The sequence below is a fragment of the Acanthopagrus latus genome, chromosome 17 (assembly GCF_904848185.1).
Source record: "Acanthopagrus latus isolate v.2019 chromosome 17, fAcaLat1.1, whole genome shotgun sequence".
Classification (NCBI taxonomy): domain Eukaryota; kingdom Metazoa; phylum Chordata; class Actinopteri; order Spariformes; family Sparidae; genus Acanthopagrus; species Acanthopagrus latus.
The window spans coordinates 16,481,110-16,501,430 of record NC_051055.1 but is presented as its reverse complement, the minus strand read 5'-3'; the positions used below and the strand labels follow the sequence as shown (position 1 = coordinate 16,501,430).

Below are 20,321 nucleotides of genomic sequence, written 5' to 3'. Positions count from 1 at the left end.
AGGTGATGCTACGAGAGTCTAATAAGGCCTCGGTTACCTATGAGTCAGGCTGACTAAACACCTGGTCTCTGTGATGAGTCAGCATGAACGCACACCACTAATAAACACATCCATGAGGTATCATCGATTAGGTCAGACAGTACTGAGGTGAAAGGAAGCTTCTAATTTCTGTTCTTTGTCCTGTATTTTTGTCCAATTGTTGCTCAGTAAGTGCCACTTAGACAATCTGCCGGATTTGTGCTCACTATTTATAATTATTTCCACAGGACAGCGTGATGACAGCCTCAGCAGTGAGAGCAGGCAGCACAGGCACAGTGGAGAAGAGTCACACAGTCCTAAAGCCGCCAACGGGTCGGCCATCAGGCTGGCTTCAGTGTCGAGCTCCTCCTATGGGAGCAGCGCAGCCCTCCCCAGGCTGCTGTCAGAGGTCAACCAGGAGCTGCTCACATCCGGGGCGGTCATCTTGCCAGGTAGGGGAGGAAGGGTTCAGCTGATATTACATGCTGTCATTCAGACCCAGCAGCTTGTCTTGCAGGTATCTTACATCCAATAGTTAATAGTCTTGTACTGTATGTTTATATTTCACTCAGTTAAAAAATGAAAAAATAGAATCAAACTGTAAAATGTCATGTTCTACTTGATCTCATTTCTAGATTAATCATTAAAAATAAAATTACACATTTTCCTTGATTATGAACTGGAAAAGTTAAATCACTTCCTTTAAATCCTGTAAAGTCATGACTTCAAATATCCAACATGTCTTCTGCAAAGAAGAAACGGGCCTTATCCTCAAATAATCATGAGTTTGTTTGTGAAAGTTTTTATGATATTATCTGTTTCTGGATAATACTGAACTGGGTTTGATCTATATTGGGCTGTTTCTTCAAGTAGTTTCATGTCCCACATAGAGACTAACTTGTACGTCATGATACTCAACTGCCTAAAGCTCAGACATTCCTGACTGAGAAAGCGATAGTAGACATATGAGTGGTGGTAAGTGATGACCCCCCCCCCCACTCGCCTTCTCTCTTCCAGGAAATCGAGATCGCAGTGGGAGGGCAGTGCTGCAGGTGTGCACGAGAGCTCAGGTGTGGGCCGGTGAGAGCTGCACGGTCAATGACCTCACCTGTTTATTGGGTTACTACTACTCCACGCTGCGGTAAGTCGCACATTCTCAGGGTTTGTTTTATGTTTTTTCCATTAGAGTAACTCCAGTAACTTACACACCTGTCCCTCACACCTGAAGTGAACACGCCTGCTGCCCCATGCAGACTTTACAACGCTCATTTAAACCTTGAAGCTGTCATTTAGAACTTACACATGGATTGTATATGACTTTAACCAATCAGCAAAACTTTATTCGTAATAGCACTTTTAAAACCAATCAAATGCAAATCAAAGTGCTTTACAAGTGATTGACAAAGCTACAGGATGTTAGAATAACAAAACTGAATCTAGAGACTAATACACACGCAAATAAAAGTTGATTGAATAAGACAGCACTAAAGATGGGAAGCGAAATTATTTACAGAGAAATAATCAAAGATGATACAAGGAATAAGAATAATGATGAAGATAAAATGATGAAATACTACACATAATAAATTGACTGGATTCCTCCAGGAGTGTAACAGCTGAAAGCACTGTATGTGTTTTTTTCTGCTTTGTAGAACAGTTAAAAGTGAAGAACCGGAAGTTTGCACACTATAGTGCATACATTCACAAAGGTCTCACAAAATAAATGTTTGTCGTCCTTGTCTTAAATTTTTGGACTTGTTTCTAAATCAATCTCCAAATAATCCTTATATGTATATAGTTCTTAATTTATGTTTTCCTCATTTGTCAGACATTAGCAAATGCTAAGCTTGTATAAAGTATCATGCAATCACTGGTCTCACAAAGTGCACTAACTGTAATACTTTTTATTATCTAGGAAAGAAAGGTGTGATCAAGGCCTCTCTGTTGTAATAGACGGCAGGAGGCAGCCGCCTGTTCCAGCTCTGTTGTCATCTCTGTCTGAATTGCAGGTGAGTCCGCAGCGGAAAATATGTAATTACCCTCCAAACATACGCCCAACGAGCCGCTCTGAGTCTCTGTTGTCCTCCGAGCTCTACGTCTCTCTCGCGGAGTTATTACGCTTCTGCATTCCTCGCACGTTTCTTATTGTTTGACCTCTCGGTCTCTGACACAGTTTGGTTTTTTTGTAAAAAGGCGCACCTTTGAATTAGTAGTGACTGCAGGTTCCAAGACATTTTTGTGAAAAAGGCTGCCCTCGGGGCTCTTGTGGAGGAGCCTGTGCTTACTTGTCTGTTTTTAACCGCATGCTGCGAGCAGCCGGCTTTCAAGAGACATATCATCATGATGTGATGATGAGTTTCTCACTGATGTAAGGACGGCGATTCTGTAAACCACAACACACGCTTTAGAAGTCACCTTAAATACACATTTTACATTGTTTAGTTGTTCATTTGAATAATCTTCATGTAATAGCATTTATTTTCTCCATTTTAAGTGACTATAAAAATTGCTCTTGCATGTTTTTTCTCAGGCATTAGTACCAAATGCACTTTACACGGTTCTCTTCCTGGTGGACAAGGAGGCAGCAGCCAAACCTGAGAGAGACATCAATGTACAGGTAAATGAATATGGTTATTATCCAGTGGATTAGAGTAATTTCAAATAGATTGATGGTAGTTTTGAGAAAGGTCTTGGCTGTGATGACACAGATTGTTATTAAAGTTAATGTTACCGTTGCTTTGAAGCGTGACAGCAGACACGCTCAGACTGAGACCTCAGTGTGTACGTTTTGTTTCTTCTTGCCACAGACCGAGATGCTGTCATCTCTGAAAGCCCTGCTAAAACACATCGACCAAACCCAGCTCACACGTGACCTGGAAGGCACCTTCCACTACGACCACAACCACTGGATCCACTTCAGGCAGGTGGGTGTGACAGAGGTGGCTGGTCTGTAGCCAGCACGTAAACATATTAGGGTGTCTGCAGGTCCTCATGTCATTTTTGCTGTTTGAGGTCGCTCAGCAAAAACACAGGGCAGAGTCTGACGATGTTGTGAAAGGCAGTAGGATCATCGGATTTGTTGGCTTCGTTGTTAAACAACTGCCATAGCTATCTGGCCTGAGTGAGGCAGAAAATTTTGATGGATGAGGTAATGTATTAAAGTGTTTTGTTACATTTAGTCATGTTTGCCAGCTTCCTTCCTCGCTCTCTGACATCATCTGGCATTGCCCTAGAATTCAAACAAAACATACAGTTACCTTGAATAAAACTAGGGTTTCTCTAGGTTTGTTGGAAACAATGATTATGTGACAAGTTGTTGACATTTTAATACATTTTATGATTAGATGTAAATTTACAAGCTCTTGCAAACATTTGATCGAATCCAACTTTTTTTTCATTTTGTCAAAATAGATCAAGTTCTTCAGCATCTAAGTCAAAACTTCTAATGTTACTTCTATGTATTGAATACTTGCACTTACCTGTTGTTAAAATGTACATAAACCAAACTAACTAACTCTAATAACAATATTTCTACATGAAATCAAATACGTATATGATGTATGACTTACCTGCAATGCTTGAAGAAGTAGTTTTAAAGTCTTAAATTTGAAAATCTGTTGAATTTAAATGTCTGATAACTGTAGACACCCTGCATTTGTAAACATATTTAGGAGCTTGAGATACCTTTTGGAAAATGATATTTTTTGGTAACAGGACTACATGTATAGTGCCTGAAAAGTGCATGTGTCAGAATAAATGAGAACACATTGAAAATTATGTTACTCGTTGGCTCACTTGTCTCCACTACCGATTTGGAGAAGAATGGCAACAGGCTTTAGTAATTTCTGATGCTTTGACACTGCTAGCAGCAATAAACTCTCTCCATCTTTTTCTGTCTCACTCACAGAAAATTGAACCCTTTGCCAGCAGTTGCAGCGCGGCCATCTCCTCCCTTCAAGCGTCCATCAGCACAATGAGCAACAGCAGCAACCTGAAGACCTCTGAGGTCAGACCCAGCCTCCTGTAGGCAGTCTGGCCTTCTGATTTATGTGTCTCCACTGACACACAATAGCTCTCTGCTGGCCTCTTTCCTCCTCACTGGAGTAAACAGTTTGTTTTTATGGCTAAGTGTCGTGATCTTTGGGCCTGTTGAGGTCAAAAACATTCATGTGTATCTCCATCAACTGTTCACTCAATAGTTTTTCATTTGTTATTGTGCGTGTTTACTTCAGGAGGTGTCAGAGGTGATGGAAAAGCAGAAGCACCTCATGAAGTCTGTGCTAGATGACACCCGTCTGAACAGACTACGTCTAGAGGGAGGCACTGTCCTCGCCCGCATCAGGAAAGAAGAGGCCTGTGAGAATGAAAACTACAGGTACTGCAGACTAGATGGACATGACATGGGTCAGTGTAAGGATAATGAAATTCACTTTTCATCAAGTGTGTATGTGTTTTCTTTGTTTCCTCTAGAGATGCTGTCGATATGTTGAATGCACTGTACAACCAGGTAGATGAAGAAGTCCACAAGCTTGTGATCCTCTCCAACAAGTCTCAGAAACAGCTGGAGAGCCTGCTGGAGGTGCGCAAGTTTGAGGAGCAAACGCAACAGGTGAGCTTGAACTGTTTCACTCCTGACATTAACATCTGCGCTGCAGTTTTCGATAATCAATGGAGATGAGCAATGAACAAATGCCTTCTCCTTCCAGATCAAACTCTGGTTCAGTGGCGAGGGAGAGAAGCAGCTCACACCTCTGGAATCCCTGACTCTGTCTGTGGCTAAAATTAAGGAGATGAGAGAGAGCCTGGAGCAGTTTCTGGAGGAGTCAGTGGTAAATAGAGACTTTTTTTTTCAACATATTACTCACGGATCACAGAAGACGGTCAGTGTTAAATTGATCAGTTTCGTCCTTATCCTGACAGCACCAGCAGAGGCATGGCCTGCAGCTGGTGAAAGAGTCTCCGGAGTCCCTTCCAGATTCGGTTCTCCTCGACTTTAAGAAACATCTGGGCTCCATCTTAGGCAGAGTGGAGAGGAGGAAGGCCCAGCTGGACGTCCTCACCAATCTGTATGAATTCTATGACTCAGTAAGTATGAAAAACTCACGTCAATACTGATTCAAAGGTACTGTTGGATTTCACAGGAGTGCTCTCTATTAGCTGTCGTTGTATGAACTCTGAGGCCTTTTTTGATGATACTGTGTCTCTTAACTATATTTAAAATAGATTAATAACTCTTTCTAACGTGTAGGCAAACCAGTGGATGGAGCACTGCCAGGATTACTTCCATCACCTGAGTCTGGACAGCTCAGGCAACATACTTTCGCCATCTGTGGTGCAGATCCTGCAGGATTACTACACCGAGGCATCCAAGTTCTCCATGGACAACTTCAGCACCCTCAACAACATGGTGCTGTCTCTGGAGAGTCCTCAGCAGCTGCAGCAGTGGAACACGGTGTGGCACAAGTGTCAGGAGACCAAACGGCAGTTAGAAGAGACTTTGGCCCGAGCCACGACGGCAGCACCGGACTCCACAGCTGAGGATACGACAGCTGTAGAGAGCCAGACTGCCTCTACAGAGCAGCATGAACCTAACGAGTGTGTGCTTTTACCTGGGGCGATCACTCCCTTAACTTTAGAGGACAACAAGCCTCACTCTGCTGAGCCTTTCTCCAAGAGCCCCACCAGTTCAATCTCCTCCTCCTCGCACTTCATTTTCCCCGCCGACTGTGACAGCAAACTGAGGCAGAGCCCATCCATGTTTGACGACACGGACAGCGACTGCACCATCGACTCGACCATCTCCTGCCACTCGGAGCCCGTCTACTCCGGGACCGCCCGCCTCCGCAAGCAGCCGATGAAGAAGATCATGAAGAAGACCATGAGCTACGAGCTGACCCCAAGAGACAGCAGTCACTCGGATGTCAGCCACATCCATGGCTACACTGGCGTGTACATCAAGGGTTTGGAGGTGGCTAACAACGTGTCGGCAGAGAAGAAGCTGCAGAGGCCTGACGTGACGAGCCCGGCGTTGGGACGCAGCCGCAGCATGTCTACGCCCTCCAGGGTCCACAGCAGACGAAGCGACGGAGATGGAAAGAAACAGAGCAGGTGAGGGGGAGAAGCATTGATATGAAACATTAACAGGGGCTTTACTTTACAACCCATAACTCTGATTAACATTTGAAATATTCTATCTTCTAGATAAAAATTACACAAAAAAAGACGATATTCATGACCAGCTCAGTCCTGCTCAGCTGTTGTACAAACTGTGTTGATTTACAAGAAGTTATTCGGAAAATACTTTAAAATCCCACAAAAAACATTTAAATCTAGTCTAGCCATATGATCATGTCTTACCTGTGAATGTTCCTTGACAAATACAATTCACTTTATTGTGATGATAATGCAGCCTTCATACCAATTAGGGCTGCAACTAACAAAAACTCTGCCCAAGATGAGGACTTGACTTTCCTTTTCTATATGAACAACAGCTAAAACCCCCCAAATATTCAGTGTGTAATTAAAGAATGCTGAGAAAATCCAGAATTTTGCTAAATGTGCTTGACAAATTGTGTAAAATGAAGAGAAAACCTTGTTGATTTCCTAAAGTTGTTACTGGTTGATATTGTATCAATCAATATATCGATGCACTGTACAAATCACGAGTACTCTGTCTTATCCCTCATTGTGTCTTTTTGTTCCCCAGTAAAGTGCAGCACATCATGGATGAGATGATTTCCACAGAGAGGGAGTACGTCCGCTCTCTCAGCTACATCATCGAGCACTATTTCCCCGAGATGGAGCGCCTGGATCTGCCGCAGGACCTGCGAGGGAAACGCAGCATCATTTTCGGGAATGTGGAGAAGCTCTGGGACTTCCACAGCCAGTACTTCCTGAAGGATCTGGAGGCATGCGCCCACTCCCCGCTGTCCATCAGTAGCTGTTTTCTCAGACACGTGAGTCCAGGCGGTCGGTCGATGAGCCCAGAGGACTCTCTGACAGCTTCAAAACAGCAGTGACTGTAATGATGTGTTGACCTGTAGTTGCTCCTGTTTTTCAAAACAACTTCATGTGTCCCACGATGTGTCATGGTGACGTTCACAGTGTTGGATAAAGCATACCGAAGCGTGCGCATACCTTCTAACTGTAGTCAGTGTTGTAACTTGTTAATCTCGTGTGCAGGAGGATCAGTTTGGAATGTATGCCCTGTACAGCAAGAATAAGCCCCAGTCGGACGCTCTGCTCAGCAGCCATGGGAACGAATTCTTTAAGGTGCGTCTTGAAGCTCTGGGTACATCCATCACACACTGACAGGTCCCGGGGTTAACACAAAAACACGTCACGAAACACTCTCTCAAGACAAAAATCAATTCACAAACCAACCGTTTGATGCTTTGGATGTAAACTGAATGTATCGCAAAAAGTATCCACATTAGAGCCCAAACCAGTAACTTGACATGGCCAGAACTGATGGACAATTCAGATAAGATTTTGCAGAACAGGGCAGCACGGTTACACTGGAATTTTTTTTGTGTATCTCTCAGAGTCATCTGATAAGAAGAAAAGCAAGATAAAGGAATTCAGAAGAGTAGAAGCACAACAAGAAAATACACAAAAGTACACAGTATGAATTTCTATAAAAAGTTAAACAACAATCATTGAAATACACTATGAAATATTGCACATAGATTTATTTCAGGTTGAGCAAAGAATGGAAATAATCAGTTTTTACAAACTATTGAGAAGTTTATTTAACTTGGAGGTGACATTGAGATGAAGATCTCTTTCATAAATGTGACTGAGTCAAGACAGGGTCAACATACCGGCATTTAGCACATGACGAGACAACAACAACATCTAATCACAACAGCAGCAGTAAGTGCGATTAGATATATTTCATAGACAAGGTCTCTATATTTAGGCATGTCGTTATGTTCTGATGGGCTGTTTGGAAACCTAGATTTGTCCAGTAAGAACAGACTTGAGTTGGAAGGCTTGTTAGAATTACTGGTAAGATCTCAGGACAAGCTTTTGGTCAAAACAGCCCAGTTCTTTAGGAGCTTTGCTACATTAGGCTGCCAGGATCATCCACTCCAGAGGGAGTTAGAGCTGTTGCCCTCACGCCGCCGTGCCAGGGCACCTGTTTGGAGACTCAGAGACTCATTCATCCCAAGTGCTTTTCATATGCTTAATAGCAATTAGCCCCCTGACTGCATTCCTTGCCGTAACCTGGCACTTTGTACTGTGTCTGAATTTCCAGTTTGCTGCCTAAACTAACAAATTTACCCTATGACCTTTGAACCACACCAACAATCTTCACTGTCTGTCTCCAGAATAAGCAGCTGGAGCTCGGTGACAAAATGGACCTGGCGTCCTACCTGCTGAAGCCCATCCAGAGGATGAGTAAATATGCACTGTTGCTCAAAGACCTGATCAAGGAGTGCAGTCCTTCCCGGGAGCAGGAGCTGAGTGACCTCCGCACCGCAGAGGAGATGGTCAAATTTCAGCTTCGTCATGGCAACGACCTGCTGGCTATGGATGCTATTCGGGGCTGTGATGTAAGCAGTAATAATGGGCACAGAGCGATTTAACGCTATGATGAATATTTTGATGTCAGCATGAGAGCAAAAACAACACCTAACGTTACTTTAAGACAATCTGGGGAGACAGGTCATTAAATCTATTTTTGAATTCGAGGTCATCTTGTTGTGTTTTCAGCAGAGTGAGGTCAGAATCCCACTAGAAACTGTATTGTTCTCTCTGACGCATGTGACCGGCCGTGTTTCCTCTCCAGGTGAACCTAAAAGAACAGGGTCAACTCCGCTGCCAGGATGAGTTCATCGTCTGGTGTGGACGCAGGAAATACCTCCGCCACGTCTTCTTGTTTGAAGACCTCATCCTCTTCAGCAAGACCAAAAAGATCGAGGGAGGATACGACATTTACATCTATAAACAGTCCTTCAAAGTAAGAATTTATTGTTTGGGGAGGGTTTTCTTGTGGGGTCAGTTTCTGCTATACACAGACAGTAGATTTGATTTTCTGTTTTTTTTTTTTTTCTACTTTAGACAGCAGAGATCGGCATGACTGAAAATGTTGGCGACAGCGGGCTTCGTTTTGAGATTTGGTTCCGTCGGAGGAAGACGCAAGACACCTTTATACTCCAGGCCAGCTCCGCAGAGGTCAAGGCTGTGTGGACAGCCATCATAGGGAAGATCCTGTGGAGGCAGGCGCTCAGAAACAGAGGTGACTTTCATTGTTATTTTGACGTAGATATCAGTGCGACTCTCAGACTTCTTATCCTATATAAGACTTTTGTTTTGTCGTTAAAGTATTACATTTCTGAATTTCAGCGTTGCGCATGCAGGAGATGGTTTCCATGGGGATTGGAAGCAAGCCTTTCATGGACATCAAGCCGAGCGATGCAGCGATCAGTGACAGAGCCATCGACTATATCATGAAGGGGTCAGGTGAGCTGTTCCTTCACATTTTATGTTTGTGTTACTTTTTTCTGTCTTTCTCTGACTCTCTTCCTCTCTCTGGTTTTTGCATCTTCATTATTCAGCTTGTATTTGTGCAGACTCTTCACATTCAACATTCACTTTGATAAGAACACAAAAACTTGGTTCTTGATTACAGGTGTTTTAAGGGAGAACAGGCTTGGTTGTCACATTCAATCTTGCTCACTAGAGGGCGCTCCTGCTACTAGTGTTGTCATGATAGTGGAATTTCTAACTTCTATACGGTACCTTGAAAAATATAGATATTCGATAATATTTTCGATAGCACAGGAAAAATTGACCTAACAAGGAGTAAAAGGAGTAATACTGCGTTCCAGTCAACATATGAGGTCTGACTTTCCTTGCTGAAACTTCCAACTTTGGACCTAAATGCGTTCCAGGTTCACAACGGCAAAAGTTGATAAAAAAACGTGTCTGATCATAACAATATTATGTGTCTTTGACGGTGCTTTAATACTTGAAAACGTATCTTAACATTTCAATCACAATTCCTAAATGAACACTGTCGTCTACAAATACATCCTAACCTTCCCAATGGGTGCTGCCATTGTTCTGGGACGTTTGACTCCCTTATGAAGTCAGGGTAGGTGGATTTGCCCAGAGTCTACAAATGTGGTGTTCCACTGTACTTTATTCAGTAGGAAGTTGGAATGTTTTGATTTCTGACTACTTGATATTGAGGCATGAGGAGTTTTAGCGGTTATCATGTCAAAATGTAAATATCCAGCTGTTCTGTATTCTTCTTCTAGGCTTCTGTGCATTTGGTTGAAAATTGAAAATAATTATTGCCATTTAAAAAGGAAAAAGGGAGAGCTATAGATGGATTGTTAGCTTGGTGGCTAGCAAAAAAAAAAGTACCACTTTGGGATGCTTGCATGTTCTCCTCAGGTTGTTTGTTACATAGTACAAAGAGTGACTGACACAAGGATGAGTTGCTTGTTATTGTTCTTTTTTTTTTTTTTTTCATATTGTTATATAAGGATTTAAAAATGCACTTAGAGACATGACTTTTCATTTCCATTTTCTTTCTTGGTGCGGGCGATTTGTTTGGTTGTAGGAATTCATTGAAATGAACCTTTCATTTCATTTAGATCCATTTTTTTATTTTTGCAGCCACTGTACAGCTATTTTACATGAATTTCTGTCATGGTGTACCAGTGATGCCATATAAAAAATATTCATGCCCTAATTGTCATCAATAACAACCGCAGGAATGTTAATGATGTGTTTGTTTGTCTGCCCTGACAACAGAGTCTAGGACCAGAGCATCCATCGCGGTGCCTTCCTTTGAACACGCCACTTCGTTCAAGAGACCCCACTCCACCATCTCCAACAGCAGCACCTCCTCCTCCAGCAGCCAGTCGTCCTCCTCCCTGCTGGGCTCGCTCAATCTTCATCTCTACTCCTCGCCCTCTCACCCGCACACACATCCGTACCCGATGACCAGCGTTCCCTCCTTCGCGCAGTGGCCCTACGACTGCATAGAGGAGGACGAGCTGGAGCAGGACACGGGGAGCCAGCCCTCCATGAGTGAGTGGCTGTCTTTTTCTGCCCATTGTTTTCATCGGAAGATAAAACATATAACGTTTCTGTATTAAAATGTCGCTTGTTGCTTTAACTGCCGGGGAGAGAGTCAGAGAGGAAGAGAGGAAGTCGGTGAACGAGACTGAACATAACTTGAATAATGATATGATCTCGTCCACGCGCATCCTAGTCACGTCAGCAGTGGTTGTTGTTTGACAGTGATGTCAGGAGTTTATTTTGGTAATTAGACAAATAGTGAACATCAGATACAGAAAAGTTCTTGGCAAAATAAGAGGTGTAAATAGAGTCGCCTGCATAAACACTGTAGTTTAACCGTTAGTTGGCACATTATCAGCTGCTCATTTGTGCTCTCTTCTAATGTTTCTCTCCACTTTTTGTTACTGAAAGTATTTTCTGATCTTTTGGTGTTACGCAAGAACCTAATTTACTGTAATCGGTGTTGTCTTACAGCAGAAAACACAAAATGTATTTTTTATGGATGCTATGGATGATAAAGCCAATGAACAGTTTAAACAGTTTTAAATCAATGAAGAAGATTCTAATATATCAGCATTTTTCTAAACACACAATGCCTATAGAAACTATTTACCCAGGTTTTAACAAATTGAGTTACAGAAGATTTGATTTGGCTTTTTTTTCAACAGAAAAGAACCTTTCATTTAAAGATGAAAACAAATCTCTTCAAACTGATCTTAAGTATTTACAAAGCTAAAAATCCAAAATACTTGATAAACACTTAAAATGGAGAGGCACCTAAAAATAAACATAAAAATAATATATACGTATTTTACACAGGGGTAAATGAGGGTTTACTTCCTGCCACATTGTGATCTTTGCTGCGACCACTAGGAGTTGCCAAAGTCTGAACATTTCTAATATTTCACATAGGAGCTTCAGGAAAACACAAAAGTCATGACAGACTTAGTAACTGCCTGCAAACTGACTGAACTTCCCCAGAACCCCGTTGGCCCTTTCTGTGTTGTTCGATCCAGTTTTACAGCTTTAACGTGTTATTTTTATGTTGTGTGACAGTGACTGAGAGCTCGGAGACGTCCTCCCAGTGTACCTCCACTGACAGTGTAACAGGACTCAGCACCGTCACCATACCAGCACACCCCAGCATGGTCATGGACTCCCTCAACAACAACGAGCCCCCCTCGTTCCTGTGCTCCTCCACACCACCCTCCTCCATCACGTCTCCTTCCATCTTCCAGAAAGAAGAAGACCTCCAGCCGCCCGGCACAAAGTTCATCACTGCAGTGAGTGTTTGGTGATTTATCTTCCTTAGAATCTCATGCTCAGTTCACCTGCTGTTGTACCACTGCTAGCAAAATGTTTTAAGAGAGTGTATTTCATTCATCCATCCATTTTTATTTTGTGGCTCTAGCTCAAGTCCTGTGTTTCAGTAGGAGTCTATGTTTGTATGATGGTATGAATACTTAACCTCAGAATGTTTTGCATGTATTTTTACTAGTGCTACTTCCTTGAATATATGTCATATGTCAGCAGCATCAGGGACAGTTGAAGTATGAAGTACTTCCCTTTTTTTCAACCTAATCATATCTACTCTTTTTTTTCTTTTTTTTTTTACAGAAGCTATAATTTCCTTTTATATAAGATAGTAATCTACATGATGAAATGTATTGTACTTATCATTGTATCTTGTACTCCTCCCCATATTACCCACTAATAAGTTATATTTTTCTTTTGATCCAGGAGATTTCAGTAAGCCCAGCCTTAATCTATCAGTATGAAAAATTCAGCCCGAAATACTCAGCTCACGGGTACAACTAAAGGGCATTAAAGACATAATTATATGATTTGTTTTGTTTAGATGTTTTAGATGTCATTTTATTCATTGCACTTCCTTCAGAGCTGCAGTGATTAGAGGATTTGTTTATCGAAAGAAAGTAGATGCCACCAATTATTTTTCAACCAAAAATGTCAAACATTTGCTGGTTCCAACTACTAAGACGTAAGGAGTATCCGCTTTTCTCAGCATTTTTGACTGTAGATGAAGGGTCTTTGGGCTTTGGACTGTTGGTCGGACAAAAGAAGCAATTTCAAGACGACACTATGGGCTCTGGAAAATTTTGATGAGCATTTTTCACAACTTTTTGTCATTTAGTAATTAGCTGATAAAAAAAGAAAAGATATAAATATTTATGCCATGGAAGCAATACTGAGTTGCTAAAAAATGTCATCACATTAGTTTGAAGTGCTCCTACTTTGAGAATGTCATTTTTACATTCGCCACAAACAAAGACTTAGAATTAAGAATGGGTAGTAATTAAAAACATTGTAGCGCCATGTTCAGGGCTCCCGACAAAACTTTTACACTGGTTGCACTGGTGCAGCAGCATATAATTCAGGTGCACCCAGTAACATATTATTATTTAAATTCCCAACAAACAATGTCAATGATTATTAAGGGATTAAGATACTAAACTTTTTTTTTTTTCATGTTATAAATCACAGCACACACATCAACAAATTTCAATAACAGAAATCCTTTTATCATCTGCCCTGCTGAATATCAGGCCCTCAGGTGCAAAATGAAAATGTTAAATTACAATTGACAGATTTTTTTGCACACCCCGTAACCCTGATGTCGGTTATTTGTCTGAAACCAGAGACGTTTTATGTGACTGTGAAGCCTTATTAACACACCAATTTCTAAATCATCACAGATCTGTGCTGATATCTGGTCAAATGAAGAAGTTCAGGATTCAGATCTCTAACCATCTTAGTAAGCTTTACTCAGAGCTGTTGCTTATATTCAACATGTTGGATTTTTCAAGCTGGAAAGCAAAGACACGTTCGAAATCTGCGAAAGACTTTAGATGATATTTTCTTCGTCTCGTATTTTAAGTTGGATTTTAGACTCTGAGGGTTTAGAGCTGAAAATGAACTGAAGATTCAGTTTAACTCAAACCTTTTTGCTGTTTTGTTTTTACCAGAGCACGGCCTCTCATATAGCAGTAGGCCTCTCTACTGTGGTCTGACTCAGAGCTGAGGGGTTTTAGCTCAGTAAGTAGCCGGTGTCACCAGAGTGGACATCTGTGTTGTTCCTTTCACAGACTCATTAACAACTGTGAGGAGCCTGTGAACTGACTACTAATCTGTGTGAAAATGTGCTTTTGGTGCCTGTATTGTGTGCTGCATGGCAGTGTGTCCTCGGGGGGGGTTAGAGGGCTCTCATTCTGATGGGTGCATTTGTTTTGTAAACTTCTGACTCTTTCTCATGTTCTTCCTCCCGGGTTCTTCATCCTCTCATTTCTTCTATGCATCCGTTTGACATGTGGGTGGAATTTGTGTCATTCAGTATGTGTTGTCATGAATTTGATGTGAGTTTGAATGCATGCACGCTCGTTGTTTTGGGGGCTTTGGAATGCATTTATGGTGAAAGGTTGTGGTGGTTTTTTTTTGTTTGTTTGTTTTTTTTACAAACTGTTAAATGTACAATTTTTATTTGTTTCTAATGTTCTAACAAGTTTAATGTTTAGGCTTTATTGTTCTTAATGGAAAATAATGGTATTGCAAAACCACTATATACAATATATTCAAAAGATTAAATTAATAAAATATTAAATTTCACATAGCAACTATAAAATAAGCTGTAGGAAATGAGCCAAACAGAATAGTTCTAGAATTTAAGTTACATTTAAACAAATTAAAGGCTTGTGGAGTAAACTTCGGTCTTGCTGTTTGTGGTGTGACCTAAATAAAATGAACAGTCACAATAACAACATTTGTATTATTCCCCATTTTTAGATATTGCTTTAAAATTAGGCTATTGTCATTTTTTGGGGGTTTTTTTCTTTCAAAATTTGTGTTAAATACTTAAAATATTTGTCTGTTGAAAGTGTTAGTTCTTCATGCTCCAATCAGTGGTAAAAGTGGTTTTGTGGCAATCTAACAGTAATCTAATCATAAGCAGTAAGTGTAAAGTTATAGCAGTGTGATGGACTTCAGCTTTTAAATTAAGTCTGTATATCATAACATCCTGAGAATAGGATTGCTTTAGCACTCCAAGAAAATACATTGTGTGTTCCCGTTTCATTTGTTTGTGCTGCCAGAGAAGAGCAGTTAATAAAACCCCACCAGAAAATAAACTGTCTGAAAATAAACTGTCTGACATTCTTAAGCAATTGACAACTTACTGTCTGTCAGAGATGGAAACATAGAATCTGTTGAGGGAACTGTCAAGATGAGTGGCTAATCCTGACAGAATCATGAGTTTTGATATCAAATATCTATCATGTCTTAACTTGCAGACAAAGTTGATGTTCAGAATCACAAAAATCTGTTTCACTAATTTAACACACCAAATAGTAGTAGTCGTATTAATGCGGGATTGACGTTAAAGCTGTTCTGAATCCAGTACTACCGATCATTTGACAAATCCCCTTGTGACTATTGAGAGCTGTATCATACTCGAGTTCTGTTTATTTAATTACATGAAGTTAGTCATTTTCTCATTTTTCAAAATCAAACAAGGAAAATGTAGATTGACTTAATCACGTGGCCAGTGACTAAAAAAACAGATGTTAACAGATACTGAAAAAAATACTTTAAGCGCTGTAAAGAAACGGATGAATATATTCTGTGTTTTTCTAAATCCCTCATTCTTTTTCCTTCTTTCTTCATAGCTGTGAAGTCCTCGAGGTGAATGCTGCTTGAAGTCAGTCTGATCGTCAGCACGAGGAGATGTGAATAAGAGGAATCCAGCTTTGGAGCACTAAGACTTTAACAGATGAAGCTCAGCTATTCGATAACATTTCATTCAGATTCTGTAAATTGACACATAATATACACTGCCACGATGGTACGTCAGCGGTCTGTACATTTGTTTTAATTGAACTAGGTATGAATCAGTGTTTATATTGTAGATGAGTTTTTTTTATTATTATTATGTATTTTACAAAAACAGTAGCAGGCAGATCAATCCAGACAATGTTGTGCTGTCATATTTGTTGTCTTTCGTTGCCAGTCTTGTGTTAAGACACGTTTGTACAGACGATATTAAAAATGGTTAAAACGTGCCGCTGTATTCATTTCTTAGCAAACAACAAACCAAGTCAATGAAATGGGATCCTTCTCGGTTAAGTACAGCTTTCTGTATGTGAAAGCGGCTGAAAAGTGTGAACACAGTTGCAGATATTTCCACTGATAACAAAGCATACGTTTCAAACCACATAGACGCCCCTTGCGGATTGACAGACTGAGCAGCACTATGAGACCCACTGCTGCCAGTTAGACTCAGAATGAAGAAGTGGTTTTTCTTTCACATTAGAGAACCTGACATTTGTGTACCGCAGTTTTTTTTTTCTTTTTTTTCCAGTCCGAGTCAAACATCACACCACAGCCTGAACTAAGTGAGGGGTCTCACCTCCATTATAGGCGACGGAGACAGAGCAGAAAGCCACACTTGATGTGCAAAACGACTAAACGTTTGCGAATGCGGTTGCTTAACTTCCTTTAAGCGCTTTACAGTTAACAGTTAATATAAAGTTTTTCATTCTCAGATTTCTTCTCAGTTTATATCAACAGCCGGATCAAGGGGATTTGGCACGTTTCTCTTTAGCGAACCAGACGCAGAGGATCGCAGAGAGAATAACCTCCAGCCCCAACACACACAGCTCCATCAGCTCCATCTGTTTAAAAACATAAAGATCAAGTATTGGTCTCATAGTAGTTAATATGTGTACTAAATATATTTGCTAAATCAGGACTGAAGGGTTTCATTTGGTTTTACCTTCCATTCCTGATGATGTTGTGGAATCCAGAGAGCCAGGTCAACACTAATCAGACAAGCGGCCAGTACAGCTACAATAATGCAGCCACAGTTGATTGCGAGGGACACCTGGAACATAAACCATACACTCATCGTCATTTTTTAAGTAAACCCTTCATTAACTGTTTGTGTTGCTTGTTGCACGTGTACTGTGTTGTACTTACGGGAAGTAATCTTGGATATTTGAACAACAGGTTGGAGGTGAATCCAGCGATGATAAACTGCAGAGGAGAAGTCACTTTATTGAAGATCAATCGGATATGTTAACATTCACTTTACTCATTCTTGACAAACTTGTAGCTTTACATTCTTTCGTTTGAATAATTGATTGTATAATTTAAGTAATGTGGGCTTACAAGTGTTCCAGTCAGCTGGGAAACTCTGAACAGAGTGAAAAGGGAATCTCCCATTGTCTGCGTTGCAGCAAAAATAATTCCCAATCCAACACTGAGGATACCGCTCACCATCTGCAGAGACTGACAGAGAAACAGAGGCTCTGTGTATATTTGCAGTAAATATAAGATGAATTGATTGTCTTTATCTAGCGCATGAATTCCAGCATGCAGTATAAAATATAGGAATTGCACAAGACAAAAATGAGATCATCTCAATCATGACCTGAATGCAACAAGACAGGCTCCTATGAGACAGACAGCAACACAAGACCTCAGCAAGCATGAATATGGTCATAATTTTTGCATTGATTGATGTGTTGTCCTTGTGTTAGCTCATGCATAAGACAAGTTCACTCTTGCATGTGTCGACTAATTCAATTTAAAATAGTGTTAAACAATAGACCAAAGATCCTAAACAGCAAAAAACTAAAAACATCTTATATAACTTAGAGAAAAATCTCAAATTAATTAAAAGACCAAAATACCTAAATACATAAATGTGCAACTGTTGAGACTAGTGTGCACATATTCATAGTATCATACAGAAAGGATGACATGAAACTTCAGCCTGCACACGGAAGAGGTCGAATACCACAAAAGCCCCGAACGATGCGTTTCCTGTTGCTGCTGCCCATATCTGCAAAATTGGTACAAGTGTTTTTGGACATCCCTCTTCACTACACCTCATAGTTATCTGTTTGTGACATGCTGGATACATTGTGGATAACAAAGTCACATGGAGGAATGCATAAAAGATTATGATCACTAATGCCTGGACTGTCTGGAAGTCTTTGCTAAGTCAGAATATTACTAATTAAACAAAGTAGTGACATACAAGAAAAATAATCTTTTTTTTATGACTATACAACAAAATAATGAAGCAGTATAGACAAAAACACTAAATGAGGCTCATTCTATAAAGACTATAAAGGTTACAATTACATTACATTACATTAACACACAAAGCTTATAGTTATCAATATTTGCAACTAATGCGGACTGACAGCAGCTCATGTAGACCATGTTGTCCAGTGATTGTGAGGTTGGTAGTTCAATCCCGGCCTCCCATAATCTGCTAACTGAAGCCACTGGTTCTCAAACTGGAGTCCAGGGACACTGAGGAGTCCTTTAGGTGCCTCCATTTATTAAGGCCATGATTTCATCCAAACATGATTGGATTCACATTCGCATGATATTTAACAAGTGTTTATCTTTGTGTAAAGCCTGAGCAGCGTTGTCTCTCTTACCCCCAGCACATCAGGTTGTTTCTTCAGCAGGTCATGCAGCGGCCCTTTGTCCTCCGGCACGAGCTCTGTAGCTTGGTAATGTTGTATCCTCGGCGGCGTTCTGCAGCCGGATGTGTCTGGCCCCTCGTCATCTCCTTGGATGTCCATGTCAACGTCAGCACAGGCCATGGTGCTTCTCTTATCTGGAGGGATGATCATATTTTCATGATATATAATAATATAATGTGTGTGCTTTTTTTTTTGTTTTGTTAGCAGACTGTTGCTCGCTGTTTGCAGAGCGAAGAGAGGAACTGAGACGAGGCGAAAGGTCTAATTTTTCCGCTCACATCTGGCCAATAAAGAAGCGATCAATACATGTTGATGGCTGAAACTTTTTACACGGAGCCGCTTTAATTTGTACCGTGAATCGTTTCTCCTTCACTCCTAACACGGGACAAACACTGCCGTGGCTTTTTAAAGAATAAGAGCAGCTGAATATCTTGTACATTCAACAGACCTTTTAAATTGTTACTTAAATAAACTGTCAAAACAAAGATTTTTGACCATTGCTGCCACAGTGAGTCGTTGCTGGATTGCACTTTATCATATTTTTCTCAACCATTTATCTAAATAAGATATACGAGTTATCTTCCACTACAGTGAAATCTAATACACCATGGTGATCATTTAAAGTACAAAAGAATTAAAGGACTAATGTCCAAAAATATCAAACATGATGGATAAGGATGAATTTATTTCATGGCTCTGTGTTGTATTCCAGTAAGTAAATAGGAAGCCTACGTTGTGCAGCTGTTTCTGTTTTTCTTTTATGTGGCTGATATACCAGATATGATATGGTTTCTGTGCACTTTAGTTTTTGTCAAATGAAGGACTTACATATTTGTAGGTGTTAAGAGGTCAAGAGGCTCCAGCAACACTTGTAATAAGTAGAACTACTACAACAACCTCGATGAAGGCCACATGCCAAAACACATCACTCTAACAATAAAGTTGTTCCATGTATTACAAGTGTTGCCGGAGCTCTCTGGCCACTTAAGATTGTTTCCCTTCTCCATGAACCTTTAAAGTAGGATTAATGATCTGATTTATATTCGTAGGTTTTGCAGATTTATACATCGATGGTCACAAATTTCAGGGTCCAGATTTAAACATCACTGGCATTTAATGATTAATAAATAAACAGATAAGGGATTGTGTGAATCTGCTGAGTCTACATCAAACAAACTGGATAATATACGGATGATATTTGAATTTTGCACCGTAACATCTCTCACATTCATGTTGTTGTAGGAGCTGAAGTTCTACAGGTGAAGTGAAAAAAGCGTTTCTCTACCCGTCAACAATCTCTAGAGAAGAGAACATTAACTCAATTCAGTAAAAAACTGAATATCTAGGTTGTTGAAAAATATCTCAACAAGAGCTCCAAATAGTCTCCAATACTTTTCATATACTTTCATATACTATTATATTATATATATTATATATTCATATACTAATTTTTTTAGATGACAAATTTAACGTTCACAAAAATGTCAGATCCACTGGAGACCGTACACATACAGAATCTCAGATGCTTGCAAATTCACATTCATCATTGCAAGTATGCACAGCACATATTTATGATATACATGAGGATCTTAAATTAGGATTCTTACCACGTTTCTCTTGAGCTTGAAGTATTTCACCCTCAGTTTGAAAACACGAAGGCTACCTCAATGTTCAGACAACATCTTCACTTCCCTGCAGATACTTTGAAAGATGAGGTCACTTCACGCCTTGACTTCCTTACTCTACTAGTGG

The 20,321-nt window shown here is 40.4% G+C and overlaps 2 protein-coding genes across 4 annotated transcripts in view; one reads left to right on the top strand and one right to left on the bottom strand.

The window, feature by feature from the left end:
- Positions 1–16,127, top strand: part of zgc:158766 (uncharacterized protein LOC100009641 homolog) — a 26,892-nt gene extending 10,765 nt beyond the window's left edge. Inside the window, exons 4-24 of one of the 3 annotated variants that reach the window (XM_037074098.1) lie at positions 267–470; positions 1,036–1,159; positions 1,934–2,027; positions 2,549–2,635; positions 2,826–2,942; positions 3,926–4,024; positions 4,251–4,393; positions 4,489–4,627; positions 4,725–4,847; positions 4,939–5,103; positions 5,267–6,126; positions 6,725–6,974; positions 7,201–7,290; positions 8,352–8,576; positions 8,813–8,983; positions 9,085–9,262; positions 9,370–9,486; positions 10,789–11,067; positions 12,115–12,341; positions 14,043–14,112; positions 15,735–16,127. In XM_037074098.1, coding sequence (XP_036929993.1) covers positions 267–470; positions 1,036–1,159; positions 1,934–2,027; positions 2,549–2,635; positions 2,826–2,942; positions 3,926–4,024; positions 4,251–4,393; positions 4,489–4,627; positions 4,725–4,847; positions 4,939–5,103; positions 5,267–6,126; positions 6,725–6,974; positions 7,201–7,290; positions 8,352–8,576; positions 8,813–8,983; positions 9,085–9,262; positions 9,370–9,486; positions 10,789–11,067; positions 12,115–12,341; positions 14,043–14,087 — 3,737 coding nt within the window. In that variant the 3' untranslated portion in view covers positions 14,088–14,112; positions 15,735–16,127. Of the gene's footprint in view, positions 1–266; positions 471–1,035; positions 1,160–1,933; positions 2,028–2,548; positions 2,636–2,825; positions 2,943–3,925; positions 4,025–4,250; positions 4,394–4,488; positions 4,628–4,724; positions 4,848–4,938; positions 5,104–5,266; positions 6,127–6,724; positions 6,975–7,200; positions 7,291–8,351; positions 8,577–8,812; positions 8,984–9,084; positions 9,263–9,369; positions 9,487–10,788; positions 11,068–12,114; positions 12,342–14,042; positions 14,113–15,734 lie in introns of those variants that run through there. The other 2 variants (XM_037074099.1, XM_037074100.1) reach the window with 2 other exon arrangements.
- si:ch211-269k10.4 (uncharacterized protein LOC100150242 homolog) lies at positions 14,896–20,321 on the bottom strand. Its single transcript, XM_037074104.1, has 6 exons — positions 20,177–20,321; positions 18,522–18,703; positions 17,236–17,355; positions 17,044–17,100; positions 16,841–16,948; positions 14,896–16,739 (listed from the first exon to the last, which is right to left on the bottom strand). The coding sequence occupies exons 2-6, from the start codon at positions 18,687–18,689 to the stop codon at positions 16,641–16,643; spliced, it is 552 nt and encodes a 183-aa protein (XP_036929999.1). The 5' UTR covers positions 18,690–18,703; positions 20,177–20,321; the 3' UTR covers positions 14,896–16,640.